This window comes from Odontesthes bonariensis, chromosome 24, assembly GCF_027942865.1.
Source record: "Odontesthes bonariensis isolate fOdoBon6 chromosome 24, fOdoBon6.hap1, whole genome shotgun sequence".
NCBI classification, from domain to species: Eukaryota; Metazoa; Chordata; class Actinopteri; order Atheriniformes; family Atherinopsidae; genus Odontesthes; species Odontesthes bonariensis.
In genome coordinates this window covers 22759020-22774612 of record NC_134529.1, presented here as the reverse complement: position 1 = coordinate 22774612, position 15593 = coordinate 22759020, and the positions used below count along the sequence as shown (strand labels likewise).

Genomic DNA, 15593 nt, shown 5'->3' with positions numbered 1-15593 from the left:
AAACATACATGGTTGAATAGTTGTTTCCAGAGTGCTCAGAATCTCAGGCATGGGGTAAAGGTTTACCGGTGCAGAGACCGGACCTGAACCCATCATGTGTCTCTGGAGGGACCCTAGCGATTTTTAAAAAGGCTGCACAGTGACTATCACATCTGGTTGTGTTTGAAGTTTTGCAGTAAGAATAGGAGAAAGAGGTAATTCAAAAGTAGATGTGAGCCTGCCAATGCCGTGTACAGGAGTACTAACATTATCAGTCTGAAGTACATTGTTAGAGGGGGTGGATGCGTACATGATGTTCTTCTGCTCCTCTTCTTCTTCGGTATGTTGGTTTCTGAATGGAGATGAATCCAGTTGCATGTGTAGTCTGTGTGTTCCGGCCACGTGGTTGAGAATATTTGGGCAGCACGTGGTCAGCTGCTGAGGGGCGCGGTGAGGATGAGGAAATTTACAGAGCAGAAATCCAAAAGGGTCACGATTCACCTACTTTTGCCAGCTGTCCAAATTGCCATCTGGTGTGTATTTAAGGTGTTTAATAAATGCCATTATAAATGCCAGCAGGCAATAACTAAAGGCTAATAGGTGTTGAATAAGCGCCACCTTACATGACACTTTTCTAATGCCAGGTGGCACTATTTAACACCTACAAATGAAAGGGACCCTCTCGGTTCTCCATACACACAGGCCTTGCAGCCAAGCAGATGTGCAAAGCATGAATTCTGTTGGAGTGAAGTGTCTGAATACTGAAATAGTTTAATTAAGTCAAGAAGCTCCAACAATTAGATTTGGCGCGGCAGAGTTAGTCGAGTTTGTAGAATCTTGTTGACAAACAGCTCTCACCTTGGTGCAGGTGTGTTTGTTTACCTAACGAAGGAACTGAGGAGTACCTCTATCCCTCCCTCCAGGCAATCTACAAGATGGTTGGCACAGTGATCATGATGAAAATGAACGAGGACGGCCTGACGCCTCAGCAGAGGGTGGACAAGATCTTTTCCAAGATGGATAAGAACAACGACGACCAGATCTCGCTGGACGAGTTCAAAGAGGCGGCTAAAAGCGACCCGTCCATCGTATTACTGCTGCAGTGTGACCTCCAGAAATAGGCCGAAGTGCGAGCGGAGCGCGCCAACGGACTGCACAGAAAGAATTTCATGTTCCATTCAGTTTGCAGCTATTTCCACTGAAAAAAAAAAATGCTTGGACTACCTTTCAATGGATCTGCTTCTTGTGTTTGAAACACTTGTGTGCATGAGAATGTTATTTGCTATAAAAAAAAAAAAGATCTACACACGACATACGACAGTGTGCGGGTGCGCACTCACACCACAGACTCGCATACAGACACGCACACAATCTCACTACGCATAAACACCTCGCACAGATATATAGATATATAAATATGAATATATTCAAATTATTTAAAGATCAACTGCCAAAATGTGAAGTGTGCAAAATATTTTCCATACAGTTTCATTCTACTGGAGCTTGCGCATCAGTGATGTGCTACGTTGAATTTGCCGCTACCCTATTTATTGTTCCGAGTTTACCGATGCTAGCTGTATGTGTTTCATAATATTGAGTAACGTCAACCGAACCAAGTTCCTAAAATAACGTACCCGACTCCACCAAGACACACTATCCATCTTGTCTGATATTAGCTCGAGAAGAGATGGATCAGCGTTTGTCCAACTTTTCCTCCTGAAACATGCTTGTACCATCACTAAGTACTATAAACGTAGTTAATTTGCATGCCTTTAGGTTCTGCCTTAAAGATCTAATTTTCATCCCGGCGACTGAGACAAGAGAGCCTTATCAACACAGTGTAGTGACTCACGGGGAGAAGATTTTTACTCACTGGGGAGAAAATAAAAAATAATCACAACGCAGTAGGTCCTCCTACAAGTTATTGTCATATGGGATGTACATTTTGTGATCTGTTGACACGTCTTTCTTTTGACTGCTTTAACTGTGGGAGCATGTTTCCTTGTAGATTAGCTGTGCTATACGTTGCTACGAAATAAATCCCTGCCCCGTGTGCGTTCAGCCGCACTATCTCATCACAAATTAGCAGACCGCGGACGACTGCGGCTTATAAAACAGAGATAAATTGGCATACTTTTTTTCAAGCGAGCAGGCCTGAGGCCAGTGAGATCGTTTAAATCAAGATTCCTTGATGAAAGCAAAAGCTGGAGCTAAGATTAGAAAAGAGAAGGAAAAAGGTGTTCAGAAATAGTTGGAAGACCTATAGGTTTTATGCTACTATCGCATCCACATTTAATTCCAAATAGCTCACAGGTTGCATATCATTACATTGAGTTTAATGGAGCTTTCTTAAGAGTCTTGGAGTGTTCAAGAAAAAAAATCTGAGATAAGTCTGTAACTTTTTTGTTTGTCTTTGATGGAAGTAAATGAGTGCTAAACTAATGAGAGTAGCAGTGGATGGCATTTCATCACACACTCTGAACACTAAAGGACAGTCCCTGGTGTAAAATCTTGCGTTTAGTAGGTTGGACAATTCGCCCTCCTAAATCCTTCAAAGTACTTCTCTTTTACCAATCAGTCAGTCTTTTTGTACTTTTTTACTCCCCTCTCTCACACGTTACACATGTACTGATGCAAACCAAATGTAGAGAAGTCCAATGAAGTGTGGTACCTCCGAAGAGTGTCTTGGGAGCAACCGCTTGTATCCCTAAATAGTTTTGCCTGGCCCTGACATATTCCAAACTGCTTGAATATTACCAGTGTTTTGTGAGCTATTGGGAGGATGGGAAAGATGGGACATGTCATAATACACAGTACTGCAATAAAGCCACATCGTACCAGTCCATCATCATTATCCCTCAGCAGTATGTATTGTCGCTGTCAAGTTTCTAATCTCAACTTCTTTACATGAACATCTTTGGGCCAAATCATGTTTCTAATTACTAACTCTGTTATTACTATTTCTGCTATTTCAAGATACCAAATGTAAGCAATGGCGACCGTGTACAAGGATTCTTTTGTAGCATGTATTGTGTCCCTGACGACATGGCTGCACTACTCCCTGTGTTGTGATTTAATCTAATAAAAGGAACTCTATGGGCTGTTGTCTCGTCTGATAACTCGACAAACCTTCTTCTCAAGCCCCGCAACCCTGTGCGACTAGCTCAAGCACCTCTTCATCATGAGCGGTTCCATCTTCCTAACTTGAGCTTAAAGCTAATGTTAGCTAACACAAGGTGGAAAATCGGTGGACGTTAGTCCATTTCATTGTTCCGGGCCTTTTGCCATTCCAGCATACTTTTATCCAACTACACTGACCTCTTTCAGGTGGCAACCAATACTTTGAACTAATTCTCATTTTGAACTGTCAACCAAATTTTTGACTGGCTATACAAACTTGAGGTTAACGGTTTGAATGTGTATTCTTTATTTCGGTTTAACCATTGCAAGCGATAACTACAGTGCACAAAAAATAAATGAATAAATCAAACTGTGTTTGAACAGTCAGTGGATTCAAATCAGACCAGAATCAAATGAAAGAATTTGAATCACAGATTGATCAGACTTGCCTTGATTTTGTCACAAGTCACCCCCCCCTCACATGTGCCTGTATAGACTCATGACTCATACATCTGCACATGCTTTTCATTACACAGTGGATAGTGTCCTGGGGCATCACCTCCTAGGCCTGGAGAGTCTGCGGTGCTACTTGGCAGCCCTGGATACTGTGAAAAATAAAGTTAAGTTGGATTCAGGTCTCGGGCTCATGAGCAAGTGGCATCATTGCCTTCGTCAACCAGGAATTGCCAACGACCGTGGCCACATGAGGGTGGGTATTGTTGTGAACCTAGAGGAAAGTCATGGCCCCCTGCAGCAGCGTAAAGTCTGATGATGGGGGGACTGAGCAGCTGTCAGGGAGCACACGAAGGTTTGTGCAACCCTGTGAAGATATACCTCCTGAGACTGCCAAATGAGTTGTGTTGGATGACATTGCAGTCAGCATCAGGTTCACCACGGCCTCTCCAAATTCTTTCACACCTGTCGCATTTGCTCAGTGTGAACAGAACAGGGTGCCAACAGCCAGAGCTGCCAATTCTAGTCTTTTCTTAATGCTAATTGAGCAGCAAGATGCTGGGGATGCGGGCACAGGCCACACCAGAAGATGTCTGGCATCCATGCCACCTGTCTGTCTCTTAACAGTTTGGTCTGAAACATGCGCAGGTGTAGCCTGCTGGAGATCATGTCGTAAGGCTGTAGCAGTGCCAGCACCATAAAAACATTCCCTTTTTGGGGCGACTGTCACGCTGTTGACTCTCCTGTCCACATGCTGCTGATTTCATTTGTACCAAACCTTATGAAACCGATTCAGAAACACTGATGCATCATTCCTGGACAGATTGATATCACAGAAAACTGCTTTTTATGAGATGTATATTCAAACCATTTAGCCATACCTTCCTTATTCACAAGTCCATTACCAATTACCCACCCCCACCCTATTGTTTACTCAACATCTCTACTTAGGAGTATATATACCAAAAGCTTGTATTGAAAAGTGAGCTACTTTTTACCACAGGTCAGTATCCCTAAAATAATGCTCATGTACAACCACCAGATGTCCCAATTGAGACGTATTCTTCTTTTTGTTAAAAATCTGTACAAGGATGGTTTTACTCGTACATTATTTCTCTGGTGACATCTTTATTTACCATATGGACAGAAACAGAAGTAGGTGGGAACACGGTAACGTTACACAGAAAGACTTTTCTGTGCAAATGCCTGCAGCAGTTACTCAGGAATCATTAGCGCCACCCCTCTGCCTGCAGCAGGCTCATTGATGCTGGCGTCCATACACAAAGGTGGCCACGGTAGGGAATGTGTCACAACCAGCGGTTCAGGCAAACTAAGGACTGGGTGACCCCTTAACCCTTGTGGAAATGTGGAACATGCACAGCCTATTGAAGCACTGGGTTCACACAGAGGACAGCGCTTTCAAGTCATATCTACTAAATAAAAATAGGATGCAAGATTTTAAAAAGAGCATTTATTTGACAGAAATTAGATTCTTTACAAGGGCGATGGACATCAACTTAAGCTCCTGTCTCACACTGTGGACCACGGATAACTTTAAATTAAAAGTTTGTAGATAAAGAAACATGTTGCAGAGAGTTAAGATTATCATCATGTCGCTATCCTGTTTTCTGCTGAAGAGTTTGTTTTTACTCTCAATCATTTTGACAGAATACAAAAAAAAAGAAAAAAGAAGGCAACGTCCTCATCTGAAGGAATCAGACTGACAGGCAAATTTAGAGAAAATTTTTTCTCTCTGCACTGGCCTGACATCAGATGCTGCCAGTTTAACCAGACTCTGTACGTATTTTATAATGCAACAACACAAAAAGAAGATATTATCAATAAATGTGTTGGGAAATCATTACAAGCATAAACCAAGCAAGTTTTTACAGATCAAGAAAAATCGAAGGTGGAAAGGCTGGAGGTATCCGGGACGCTACTTTGGAGGGTCTGTGTTGATACCGTATTTCTCTTTTAAAAGCTTCAGCTGCTCCTCTTTCTTCTTTGTGTCCATTTTCTGGAAAGCCTGAAAAAAAAAAAAAAAAAAAGTTGTTATGAGTTGAGAAGAAATGCTTCATTTATTTCACTTTCAATCACACGAGAGAAAACGCACTTCATTCTCTGAATAAATACAACTTTAATCTTTCCAGAGGAATGTTTTCTCTGCCTTTCGATCTGACCGTGACATTCTAACGTCTGCTGTAGCGCTCATACGTACTCTGTTTGCATTGTAGTAGAGAACCACCAGGTAACGGTTGCACACGTTGAAGCCTGACAAGTGGTCGCAGGCGTTCTTGGCGTCGAAGATGTCTTCGTACACAACGTATGCTGTTCCTCTCGATTCGGGTGTGTTCCCTCTGCAAAAATAAAACAAAAATCTGTGGGTGTTTGTTTGACAGAATATTCTTTGTTCTGAGCTCCCTCGGCTTCGTTTTCGCTGATCAGACCTTTACTCTGACCTTTACTCTCGTTTGTGCTGCCATTCTGTCACAAACTTCTCAAGAGGGAGTCTTCTTTTTAAAGGAATCATTCCCATTAGACGGTGAGTTTTTGAGTGGCGTTGCTCAGTGCAGCTAACAAACTTTCCATGTTTGTTTCGGTGGATGTGTTACTCTGAGCAGCCGCAACACTGATTTCTTATCGCCCATTCATGAGCTACAATGGACTCCTACAACATTAAAGATGAGTATTGGTCACACAATTTGACTGCACTGAGATGTTTTCTGGCTTCAACTCTGAAGGAAACTCAAGCTTTAGAATGCAAGTTCGCTTTTACCTGATAAAATTAAATAACATCAATCTATGTCAACTTCTACCGACTCTCCCTGGGACTGCGTCTCAGGTTTGGCTCCACAGTTAGTTAGATGAGTTTTAAAACACTGATGGCTTACCTCCACTGATGATGGCTCCATGAGGTTCCATTGATTCCTTGGCTAATTAAAATGAATAGGAATAAAAGCTACTACGACTTGCACTTGCATGAAGAGTGGCAGTCACATTAATGCACACACCAATATCGCAACTACTCATTAAGGCAAAAACACTACTACACTTTTTAAAACACGACTGCTTCGCTATCATTCGAAATAGATAACAAGGTAGCAAATGTAAGCTGACTTGCATTGTAAAGCTTGGCTTTACTTCAAAGTTACAACCACAAAGACAAATATATGACCAACACTCACGGATTAAATCTTATAGGAACCTGCCATAGCTACTTAACGGGTGATGACAGCTCAGAGTTACAACCGCTCAGACAGTGTTCACCAAAATAAACCTGGAAAGTTGGTTAGCTGCACCGAGCAGCCACTCAAACACTCACGAGCCAAAGAGATGAAACCCCTAAAAATAACTCTAGCGCCCGAGACGTTGGTGCCAGAACTTCAAACGAAGTCGGACGGCTCAAAGGAGAGAGCTATCAGAGCAACTGGACAGATGACAGTCAGAACAATTAGCAGTGATTAATGACAACGAGGATAAAAATCAAAGTATAAATTGTCAAACAAAGAAAAGACAGATTTTTGAAAATCCAACATTTTACCTTTGAGATTACTTTTATTTTTCATCCGTGAGGCTTATTTGACCTCAAAAATCTCTTTTGGTTTTCATATTTAAAAGGTTGCATTTGATCATTCTGACACAAATCTGGTTCCATACTACCGATGCATCCATCCACATGTGCCTCACGCTGTTCTTGTCTTTCATGTGTGTTTCAGTTTGTGGTCAATACCAGAAACTATACACCGAAAGTATGTGGATTTAGGTTTTATAGCAGTTGGTACTACCCACTCATTCACACACACGTATTTCCTTACAAATATAGGCTACCAGCTACTCCAAATACAAACAAGCTTTCTTAAACTTGAAGTGAGTTATATATGTAAACCCTCAAAGCGGTAAACTTACGTTCGGATTTGACGTATTGGACCGTACTTTCCAAAGATGTCATACATCTCCTCGGCTGTGATCTTATAAGGCAGGTTCCTCACATACAGGATTCTGTTCACCTCCGGAGGTAATCGGATCTGCAGCACACATCAAGAAAAACACAGTTAAACATAAAGGACAGTTTATAGGCTAGAGGTTACAAGAAATGATGATGCAAATAAATAAAACACAAACAATATATCTGTTAGTGGTTACCTAACCCCCCCAAAAAAATTACTTTGGGATATTTAACTTTTGTAATGTAAGAATTAACTAATGTTAAAGGTTGGATATGATTAATTCTTGTATGTCAGAGGCCGTTGACAACTACTTCTAAATTCAACAGAAGTATTGTATTTACACAAAAATAACAAAACGTAGTCTATCTTAATTAAGAGGCCCAACAAGACCACATTTCACACAGGTTATTGTTTAATATACATCATCTCAGAAACAGAACGGGTTTTACTGCCTAAACAAAACTCAAACTCTGCTTTATTTATAAGAGCAAGTGCTTTATAAAGACGGTGCATCCCGAAGATTTTAACAGAGCAAGAACACAACACGAAAAGGCACATTTGATAAATAGCAAACGAACAACAACAACGACAAAAAAAGCAAAAATTAGGCAAGTTTCAAATAGGACATTGTAGCTGTTTTCAAAACGCTAGCATGCTAACAGATAACTGTATGCTAATTCTAGGAGACGCCACTTTGGAGCCATACCGAGCTTTTATCAGTATGATACGCTCATTGCGTAATATACCAGTAAACCGATTTCAACTTACATTGGCACGTTTTGCTGCTTGCATAGCCATGATGAGTGTTAAATTTGTGTAGATGGGCCCACTGAACAACAAACACGCAGCCTCCTGAAGCTTCCCTCTTCACCTCAAAATGGCATCCGTCGATACGTCGACCCCTTGTGACGAACTTCCGGCTTCCGACAAACTACAGCATAGTGCTGCCCCCTTGTGGTCTTCAAGGATCTAACAGTGGGCAAGAATAATGCGAAACCCGAATTAAAGTGGGTAATTTTTTTGGTTTTGCGGGACAGGTTTTAGGTTGATAAACACCATGTGACACCAGTTCATCCAATATATTCAAGAGGGCAGCTTCTGCAACTTATGCAACATAGCATTATCTTGTCATCTTCTCACATCCTCAGTGGCAGAGATAATGAATGTGAATCTTTAAAGATTAATACTGATTGTTGAGGCTGTGAGTGTTTTCTGTGTGGAGGTCTCTTGCACACAATGAGTGCTGATTTTACTTCTTGTTTGATGGTTTCAAAAAGAAAAGTTGCATAACCTTTAATGCCATTAAGTGTTCGACAATGATAAAACCTCACGCCACTGCCTGGCTCTGTGATGAAAAATTCTAAGCTTTATAAATACTCAGGATAGGCTCCAGCCCCCCCGCGACCCGACTGACGGACTAAGCCGGTATAGAAAAAAGGGTGGATGGATAAATACTCAGACTCATTACAACTTAACCCAAGAATCAGCTGCCATTGACTTCCTCAATCAGCTTCCTAACCCACTGAAAGTTTAAAGCTCACAATGGAGAAGAAGGCTGCAAGAACACACACACACATACATACATATATATATATATATATATATATATATATATATATATATATATATATATATATATATATATATATATATATGTAAATAACCGCACAAAGCAACAACACTCTATGGCCGAAACAGTGTTTGTGTAATAGAAAGACTCTGGTGAAATAACTCCTGAGGCAACACTTCCCTCACCCCAACCTCACCAGAGGGCTTTTAGCATAAACATACTACAGCAGACATTAAGTCACTTTGAGACAAAAGGGTAACAACAATAGTGGGTTAAAATGTTTCTTTTTACAAATGTTCTTATTCTCATTTGTTGTAGTTATACGGCCTCATCCATACTATGTGTCTATTTCTAGACCAGGAGAAACTCTTAGATCCAAGGACTCAGGTCAGCTGGTCCAGTCCTGAGTCCAGACTAAACATGGACAAGCAGCATTTAGCTGTTATGCTGCAAACAAGTGGAACAAAGATTGGAGATTAAACTTTTACCAAATGTAGATTTTTAAATCCAGGTTAAAAACATTTCTTTTCTCATGTGTCTATGCATGAAATCTGCACGATATCTTTTCATTTATCTGGACTGTTGCTTGTTTTTAAATTAATTTAAATTATTTTATTTGTTTCTCTTTATATTCTTTTATGTATTTTTAATGCCTCTTACACTCCCTGTTGCAATGCTTTTATTTTATGTGAAGCACTTTGTATTGTTTTGTACATGAAATGTGCAATACAAATAAATTTGATTTGATTTGATTCTACTGTATTTCCAAGAAAATTTGTGTTTTTACTTTAAAAATGGCGTATTGTGCTGGATGATCTGGGTGTTAAGCGACTGGCTGGTTCAGTTATAAAAATAAAACACTCAAAGATGGCTCCTGCGTGATGACAAATAGCTGTAAAGCCACTGCAGAGTTGTTGTCAGGTTTCTGGCAAGGTGAAATTAATTATCTGATATGTCTTTTCATTGTCTTATATTAATTTATTAAACCGTTACTTTTTACATACACCTTCTGTCTTGCTATTTTCTTCGGATATTTCTAAAAAAAATAAAATCATTGGGTCCTTTTCGCACATAAATGTGTACTAAAGTGAGGGCACAGGAAAAAAAAAAAAGTTTAATTTATGCTTTTAGTTGAAGTCGGTAGTTCCGGGTCGGGAGTGACGGGGGAAAAAAAGGAAAAAAAAAAAAAAACGTTCCTCACGCGCGTCGTGTGGTGTTAGGTTAGCTAACTTTTGCCAACAGTTTCCAACGTCGGTTTGCTGTGTAGTGTGATTTCGAAGCCACATCAACATACTGTGGATAGGTGCTAAAAGTTTAATGTGATACAACAGAAAAAGCTCCGAGCAAAACTCCTTACTGTGCTAGCATTAGTTGCTCATTTAAAAACCGTAAAGTTTCGGCGGTTGGGACGACGTTAGCATCTCTGCCGGTGGATTATCTGAGCTGAAGTTCAGTTGGCTAACCTGGTCTTTGTGTCTTAAGTTATCATCACCGCAAGTGTAAGAAGACTCAGCAGGGCCGCGAACAATAAAAGGGTGAGTTAGTCATTTGAGGTTGAATACTGTAAAAATCGTTGAACATGAAGCTACATTACAATTAAAATGCTAATCAGACCTTTATTCACACCTGCAGCGTAACTGCCAATTCATTGGAGTGATTTAGAATGCCTTGGTATTAAACCCTAGCTAAGACTGAATGGCGTATTAGCTATTAGCATTAAAAACCGACGTGTAGACCTTACATCGACTGAAAAACTCATTAGTATTAATTGTGTAAACAATCAAACTAATTCCAGAGAAAAACTACCCGCTAAGACTTCGGTTTGCAGGGTGTATAACTACGGAAGAGTATTAAGGGCCAGGCATAAGAAAAAATAGTAATATTTTGCCAGTCGAGATTGAAGTCCACATGTCGAGAATAAAGTCGAAATGTCGAGAATAAAGTCCACATGTCGAGAATAAAGTCCACATGTCGAGAATAGTCGAATTTTCGAGAAAAAAGTCAACTCCTCTGGTCCATCATCTAATTACTTTATTTTCGACATTTTGACTTTAATCTCGACATGTCGACTTTATTCTCGACAGGCAAAATATAAATATTTTTTCTTATGCCTGGCCCTAATACTCTTCCGTAGTATAACAGTTGTGTTTACCTAAAAAAAAAAGAAAAAGGAAAGATAGCTCATCGGATGTAGACTGTTCGGAAGTTTACAGCAGTGTTATGAAGGGCAGTTATGTTATTTTTGTTTTGCTGAGTTCATTCAGATAAGTTAAAAACGGGAATAAAAGCACAGTTTGACATTGGAGATGGTCCGCGCGCTTTCCACACCCCTCCCCACGCCATACTGATAGTTTACTAAGTAATTTTGCCACTCCAACAAATGGACAGTAAATAGGTTTGAATAATGTCACCAATGGTTAAAATGTATATGTGTAGTAAAATATTGAAATTCTGTGCCACTTTGAAGCCTTCAAACGAGTGTGAGTTTGAGGTAGAGATACATTTTCCTCATGTTACCAAATTTAGTGTTCAAAAGTGTGTTTGCAATAAAGAGTGTGACGAAAATATATTTTCTGCTTGTTTAGTTATTCAGCTCAGTAGTACAGTTCCATTTCAGCGGTCTGAGTCTGTGTAAAGAGACACGTTAGCCCCTATAGTTTTTTCGAGTAGATTTTTATCCATTTAGCAAACTCTTTTATTCTAAAGTAACTTTCGAGGCGGTAATGTTGGGAAAAGTGTTTTGCCAAAACACCTGAACATGTTGAAATGGTAAATTCGGGGATCATTGCTTCATCCCTCCATGTGAAGGACGGCCATCGTACCTGAGCTACACATCAGGAGAGCACTTGCCTGTAACAGGCATATCTCAGTTGTAGTGTTTAGGAGCTAAAAGATCATTTCAGCTGTGAAAAAATAAATGGAGATGAAAGTTTTGAACGTTTTATCGTTGTAAAACACATCTGTGTTATGACTGCTGCTATGATATATATATATATATATATATATATATATATATATATATATATAAAATACAATATTTGTTGTTCACATGAAAGCTTTTCTTGACTGTTGATATAGACTTTGATATCCAGAGTTCTGAAATGGCAGTGCAGTTACAGAGGAAAGCGAGGAGGATAAAAATTAATTTTGTGCTAAAATGTATAATGATTAGCTAAAGTATTCCACTGTTTTTGTTTTTAAAGTTCCCTTCAGTAAAAGTCACGGTTTTAACCTTGTGTACAGTGTCTTGCAGAAGCATTCATCGCCCTTGCCGTTCTTCATATATTGTTGCCTTACAACCTGGAGTTAAAATGAGTATTCGGGGAGGTTTTATCATTTGATTTACACATCATGCTAACAACCTTGAAAATGTAAAATATTTGTTATTAAGCAAACATGAACAATACCTGAAACAAATAAACGAACAGGGGTAAAAAACTAGAAAAATTGAGTATGCATAACTAATCTCGACACTTTGGGTAGTGAGAGGTTTGGGTTTGCGTTACACAGCGTTTTTCCTTGACTACCAAAAAGTTAAATTTAATCTGAGCAGAGGACCTTCTTTCATGTTTAGGGAGTCCCCCACATGTCTTTGGTATAACTAAACAAGCTTTTTATTCTATCTTCTTTTGAAAAATGCCTCTTTTTCTATCCACTCTTCTGTAAATCCCAGCTCTGTGGAGCTTCTAATGGTCCTGTGGAGCCTCCCTGCTCATTCAGGGTTACCGTTGGTCTCGTGTTGCCTTTCTGATTAATGCCCTCCTTGCGTGGTCTGTGATTTTTGGTGCACAGCGCTCTCTTCGCAGGTTTGTTGTGGTGTCGTCTTTCCGTTTTGTGACGATAAATTCAATGATGCTATGACGAGAGATTTTCGGTTTAAAGTCTAATGTTAGTCCCTTCTTTTAGATGAAACATTGTGTTATTTCTGTTGGCTAAACTACTGTTCATTGTCAAACATTTACTTTTAGTTTTAAATGCTGCACATACAGGAACTCGGGACCATCGCCCTCAGTTCCTATAACCATTTTAGCTCCTTCTCCAAGGCTGGGTCTTTTCTGGGTTCTATAGGAACACATCTGACGTAGGTGTTTGGTGGTTGGTAGCTACGCCCCTTGTCATGTTGTCACGGCTGAAATATTTACTCATACGACACTGACACAAGCGGCGCGTGTTTAATAAGTTAACCCTTTAGGCGCCAAGATTGTTTTTTGAAAATACTGGATTTTGACATTAATATTTCAAAAGCTGGTGGCTGAAAGGGGGTTAAAGATAGATGCCTACTGTACATTAGAAAAATGTTGCCCATGATCCATAGTTTATGTGGGGTATGAAATTATTGATCTAATTTGCATATTATGACGTCATCAGGTGGCAGCCATTTTGAATCTCATTATGTTCAGGAAATATTGGAATTGAGTGATTATGAACTTGTTTTTTTAAAACTTTTTTTTCTTTTTGTCTATTTATCATCATCTATAATGATCAGGGAACAGGAAAGCAACAATAAAACAGAATAATGTAGTAAAATATTACTATATCATCATTACCATATAGTAGGAAAACACATGCGAAAAGTTGCCTATATTTTTTCAGGAAATGGTGGATATTGACTTGATGTTTGAACTTATTTTCATTTTTCTGTCTTTTACCATCATTCATAAGGAGGAAACCAACAATAAAACAGGAGAAAGTGGTAAAATACTGTCATCATTAGGCTACCATAGGGTAGGAAAACACATGCAAGAAGTGGAAGACATTGTATTGATTTTTTTTTTTTTTTTTTTTTAACCTGTTCAACCTTATTCATAATGATCAGGAATGAGGAATACAATAATAAAACAAGTGGTAAAATGTCAGGATCATTGCGCTGGCGGATAGGCGCGCCGCGGCACCGGGGGCTGGATGGAGAGAGCGCATGCTAAAGATACCAGACCCACTTCTCCCACCCCTGATTCCTCGACCAACACCTCTACGGACACTGCGACCGCGTTCCCCACTACCACCCACTCCATTGAGGTTGGATAACGGCACCGAATGAGTTGGAGTGTGTGTGTGTGTGCTTGGAGAACAGCCTCGCTTCGCATGCCGGCACCATTGCCTTCGGAAGTTTCACCGTGGGAAGCATGAGTGCTCGTCCAATCCTCCTCCTCACGAGGTAAAAACTCTCCTTCGGAGTCGGAATCGGCAAATAGCATGCTCAATACTTCCGCACGGTTCAACTTCTTACAAGCCATGGTGTTAAAAACTCACTAATAGTTAGCTGACAATAAAAATTCGACTCGCACGTCTCTACAGAAAAGCTCTGAATAACTGCTTCCGTGTCTGAGCTAGCGCGGCTTTTTTGCACTGCCTTATAAAAACACTGAACTACAAAATGACGTGAGCTTGGTCTTGTTTGAAAGGGTAACATGTTTGCCAACTAGTGGTAGGAGGACTGAACACCTTAAAGCCCGTTTATTTTATCTACAGACTGTTTTGTTTATGCTGACGTAATGTCGCAATTCTGCGACTTTGGCGGTTAGAGGGTTAAAGCCCGTTTATTTTATCTACAGACTGTTTTGTTTATGCTGACGTAATGTCGCAATTCTGCGACTTTGGCGGTTAGAGGGTTAAACTTACACGTCGTCTCCTTTGTCTGCGGCGCTCTGCTCTCCTTCCTTCATGAAACAAAGAAGTATCGCCTGCGCTCGATCCTGACCCTCTCTGTGTGTTCTTCCGGCCTCGATGTTAGACGCCCGATGTGATCGTCCATGATTAATATTACCATCATGCAGACCATGAACACGGTGACCTCCAAGCTCGCCATATTAGCTTCTTTGTGGTGTTTTGTTTTGTTGTTGAATGTGGCGCTAAAGTAACACGGCATTGTCGCAGACTGGTTGCGCCGCATCAGTCTCGACTCATGCAAAATAAATGCAAAATGAAGCCGTTCCCCTGGGGAAGGACAGTTCTCAGAACGGAATTCGAGGAGGACTGTTCTTAGAACTGCTCTGTCCGAATGCGGCTACTGTAACAATCTAGAATGACTAGAGGACTGGGCAGAGGTAACTTTGCATTGCAGTCAAGAAACGTCGTCGTTAGTATTAGTTTGTGGTTAAAGGCAAAAAACCACAACAACAAAAAAAAAAAAACTCGATGAATTATTTCTCTAATACTTATGTTTCTCTTGTCTGAAGTTCAGTTGAACTGTACCCAGTTAGTAAAACAGTACTTTCAAAAAGTGGTTCCGTACACACGCAGTCTTTTGCTAACTCTTGGACATTACCCCTGAAATATAAAGTTTATCCACTGGGCTCTTATAATCTCTGAGGCTGGTGTTAGGCCAAGTTAGTGGGGTTTTTTTCTTCTTTTTTTTCCTCTCTGTAATATGTCCCCTTTAAAATGATAGAGTTTTGTTGTTGTTGATGACCATTTAGTAGCCTAAATCTGATCAAGTAACACCATTAAGTGACCTTCATTTTAATTAGGTATTTGATAGTGATGCTCCGATCAGCATTTTTTGGACCGATCACCAAAATCATGAT

The 15593-nt window shown here is 40.1% G+C and overlaps 2 protein-coding genes across 3 annotated transcripts in view; one reads left to right on the top strand and one right to left on the bottom strand.

Moving 5' to 3' along the window:
- vsnl1a (visinin-like 1a) overlaps nucleotides 1–3098 on the top strand; it is a 43446-nt gene extending 40348 nt beyond the window's left edge. For both annotated transcript variants that reach the window (XM_075458946.1, XM_075458947.1), the window contains exon 4: nucleotides 903–3098. In XM_075458946.1, the coding sequence (XP_075315061.1) occupies nucleotides 903–1100 (198 nt within the window). In that variant the 3' untranslated portion in view covers nucleotides 1101–3098. The remainder of the gene's footprint in view (nucleotides 1–902) is intronic.
- A 1910-nt stretch (nucleotides 3099–5008) lies between these two features.
- sf3b6 (splicing factor 3b, subunit 6) lies at nucleotides 5009–8397 on the bottom strand. Its single transcript, XM_075458661.1, has 4 exons — nucleotides 8268–8397; nucleotides 7459–7577; nucleotides 5771–5909; nucleotides 5009–5578 (listed from the first exon to the last, which is right to left on the bottom strand). Exons 1-4 carry the CDS (start codon nucleotides 8295–8297, stop codon nucleotides 5489–5491), a joined length of 378 nt encoding a protein of 125 aa, XP_075314776.1. The 5' UTR covers nucleotides 8298–8397; the 3' UTR covers nucleotides 5009–5488.
- Nucleotides 8398–15593: the final 7196 nt, after the last annotated feature.

Coding starts and splice junctions, on each gene's coding strand:
- sf3b6 (XM_075458661.1), bottom strand. CDS start 8,297: ATGGCTATGCAAGCAGCAAAACGTGCCAAT. Junction 5,910..7,458: donor CCAATACGTCAAATCCGAAC/GTAAGTTTACCG, acceptor TTATTTTTGCAG/AGGGAACACACCCGAATCGA. Junction 5,579..5,770: donor TCTACTACAATGCAAACAGA/GTACGTATGAGC, acceptor TTTTTTTTTCAG/GCTTTCCAGAAAATGGACAC.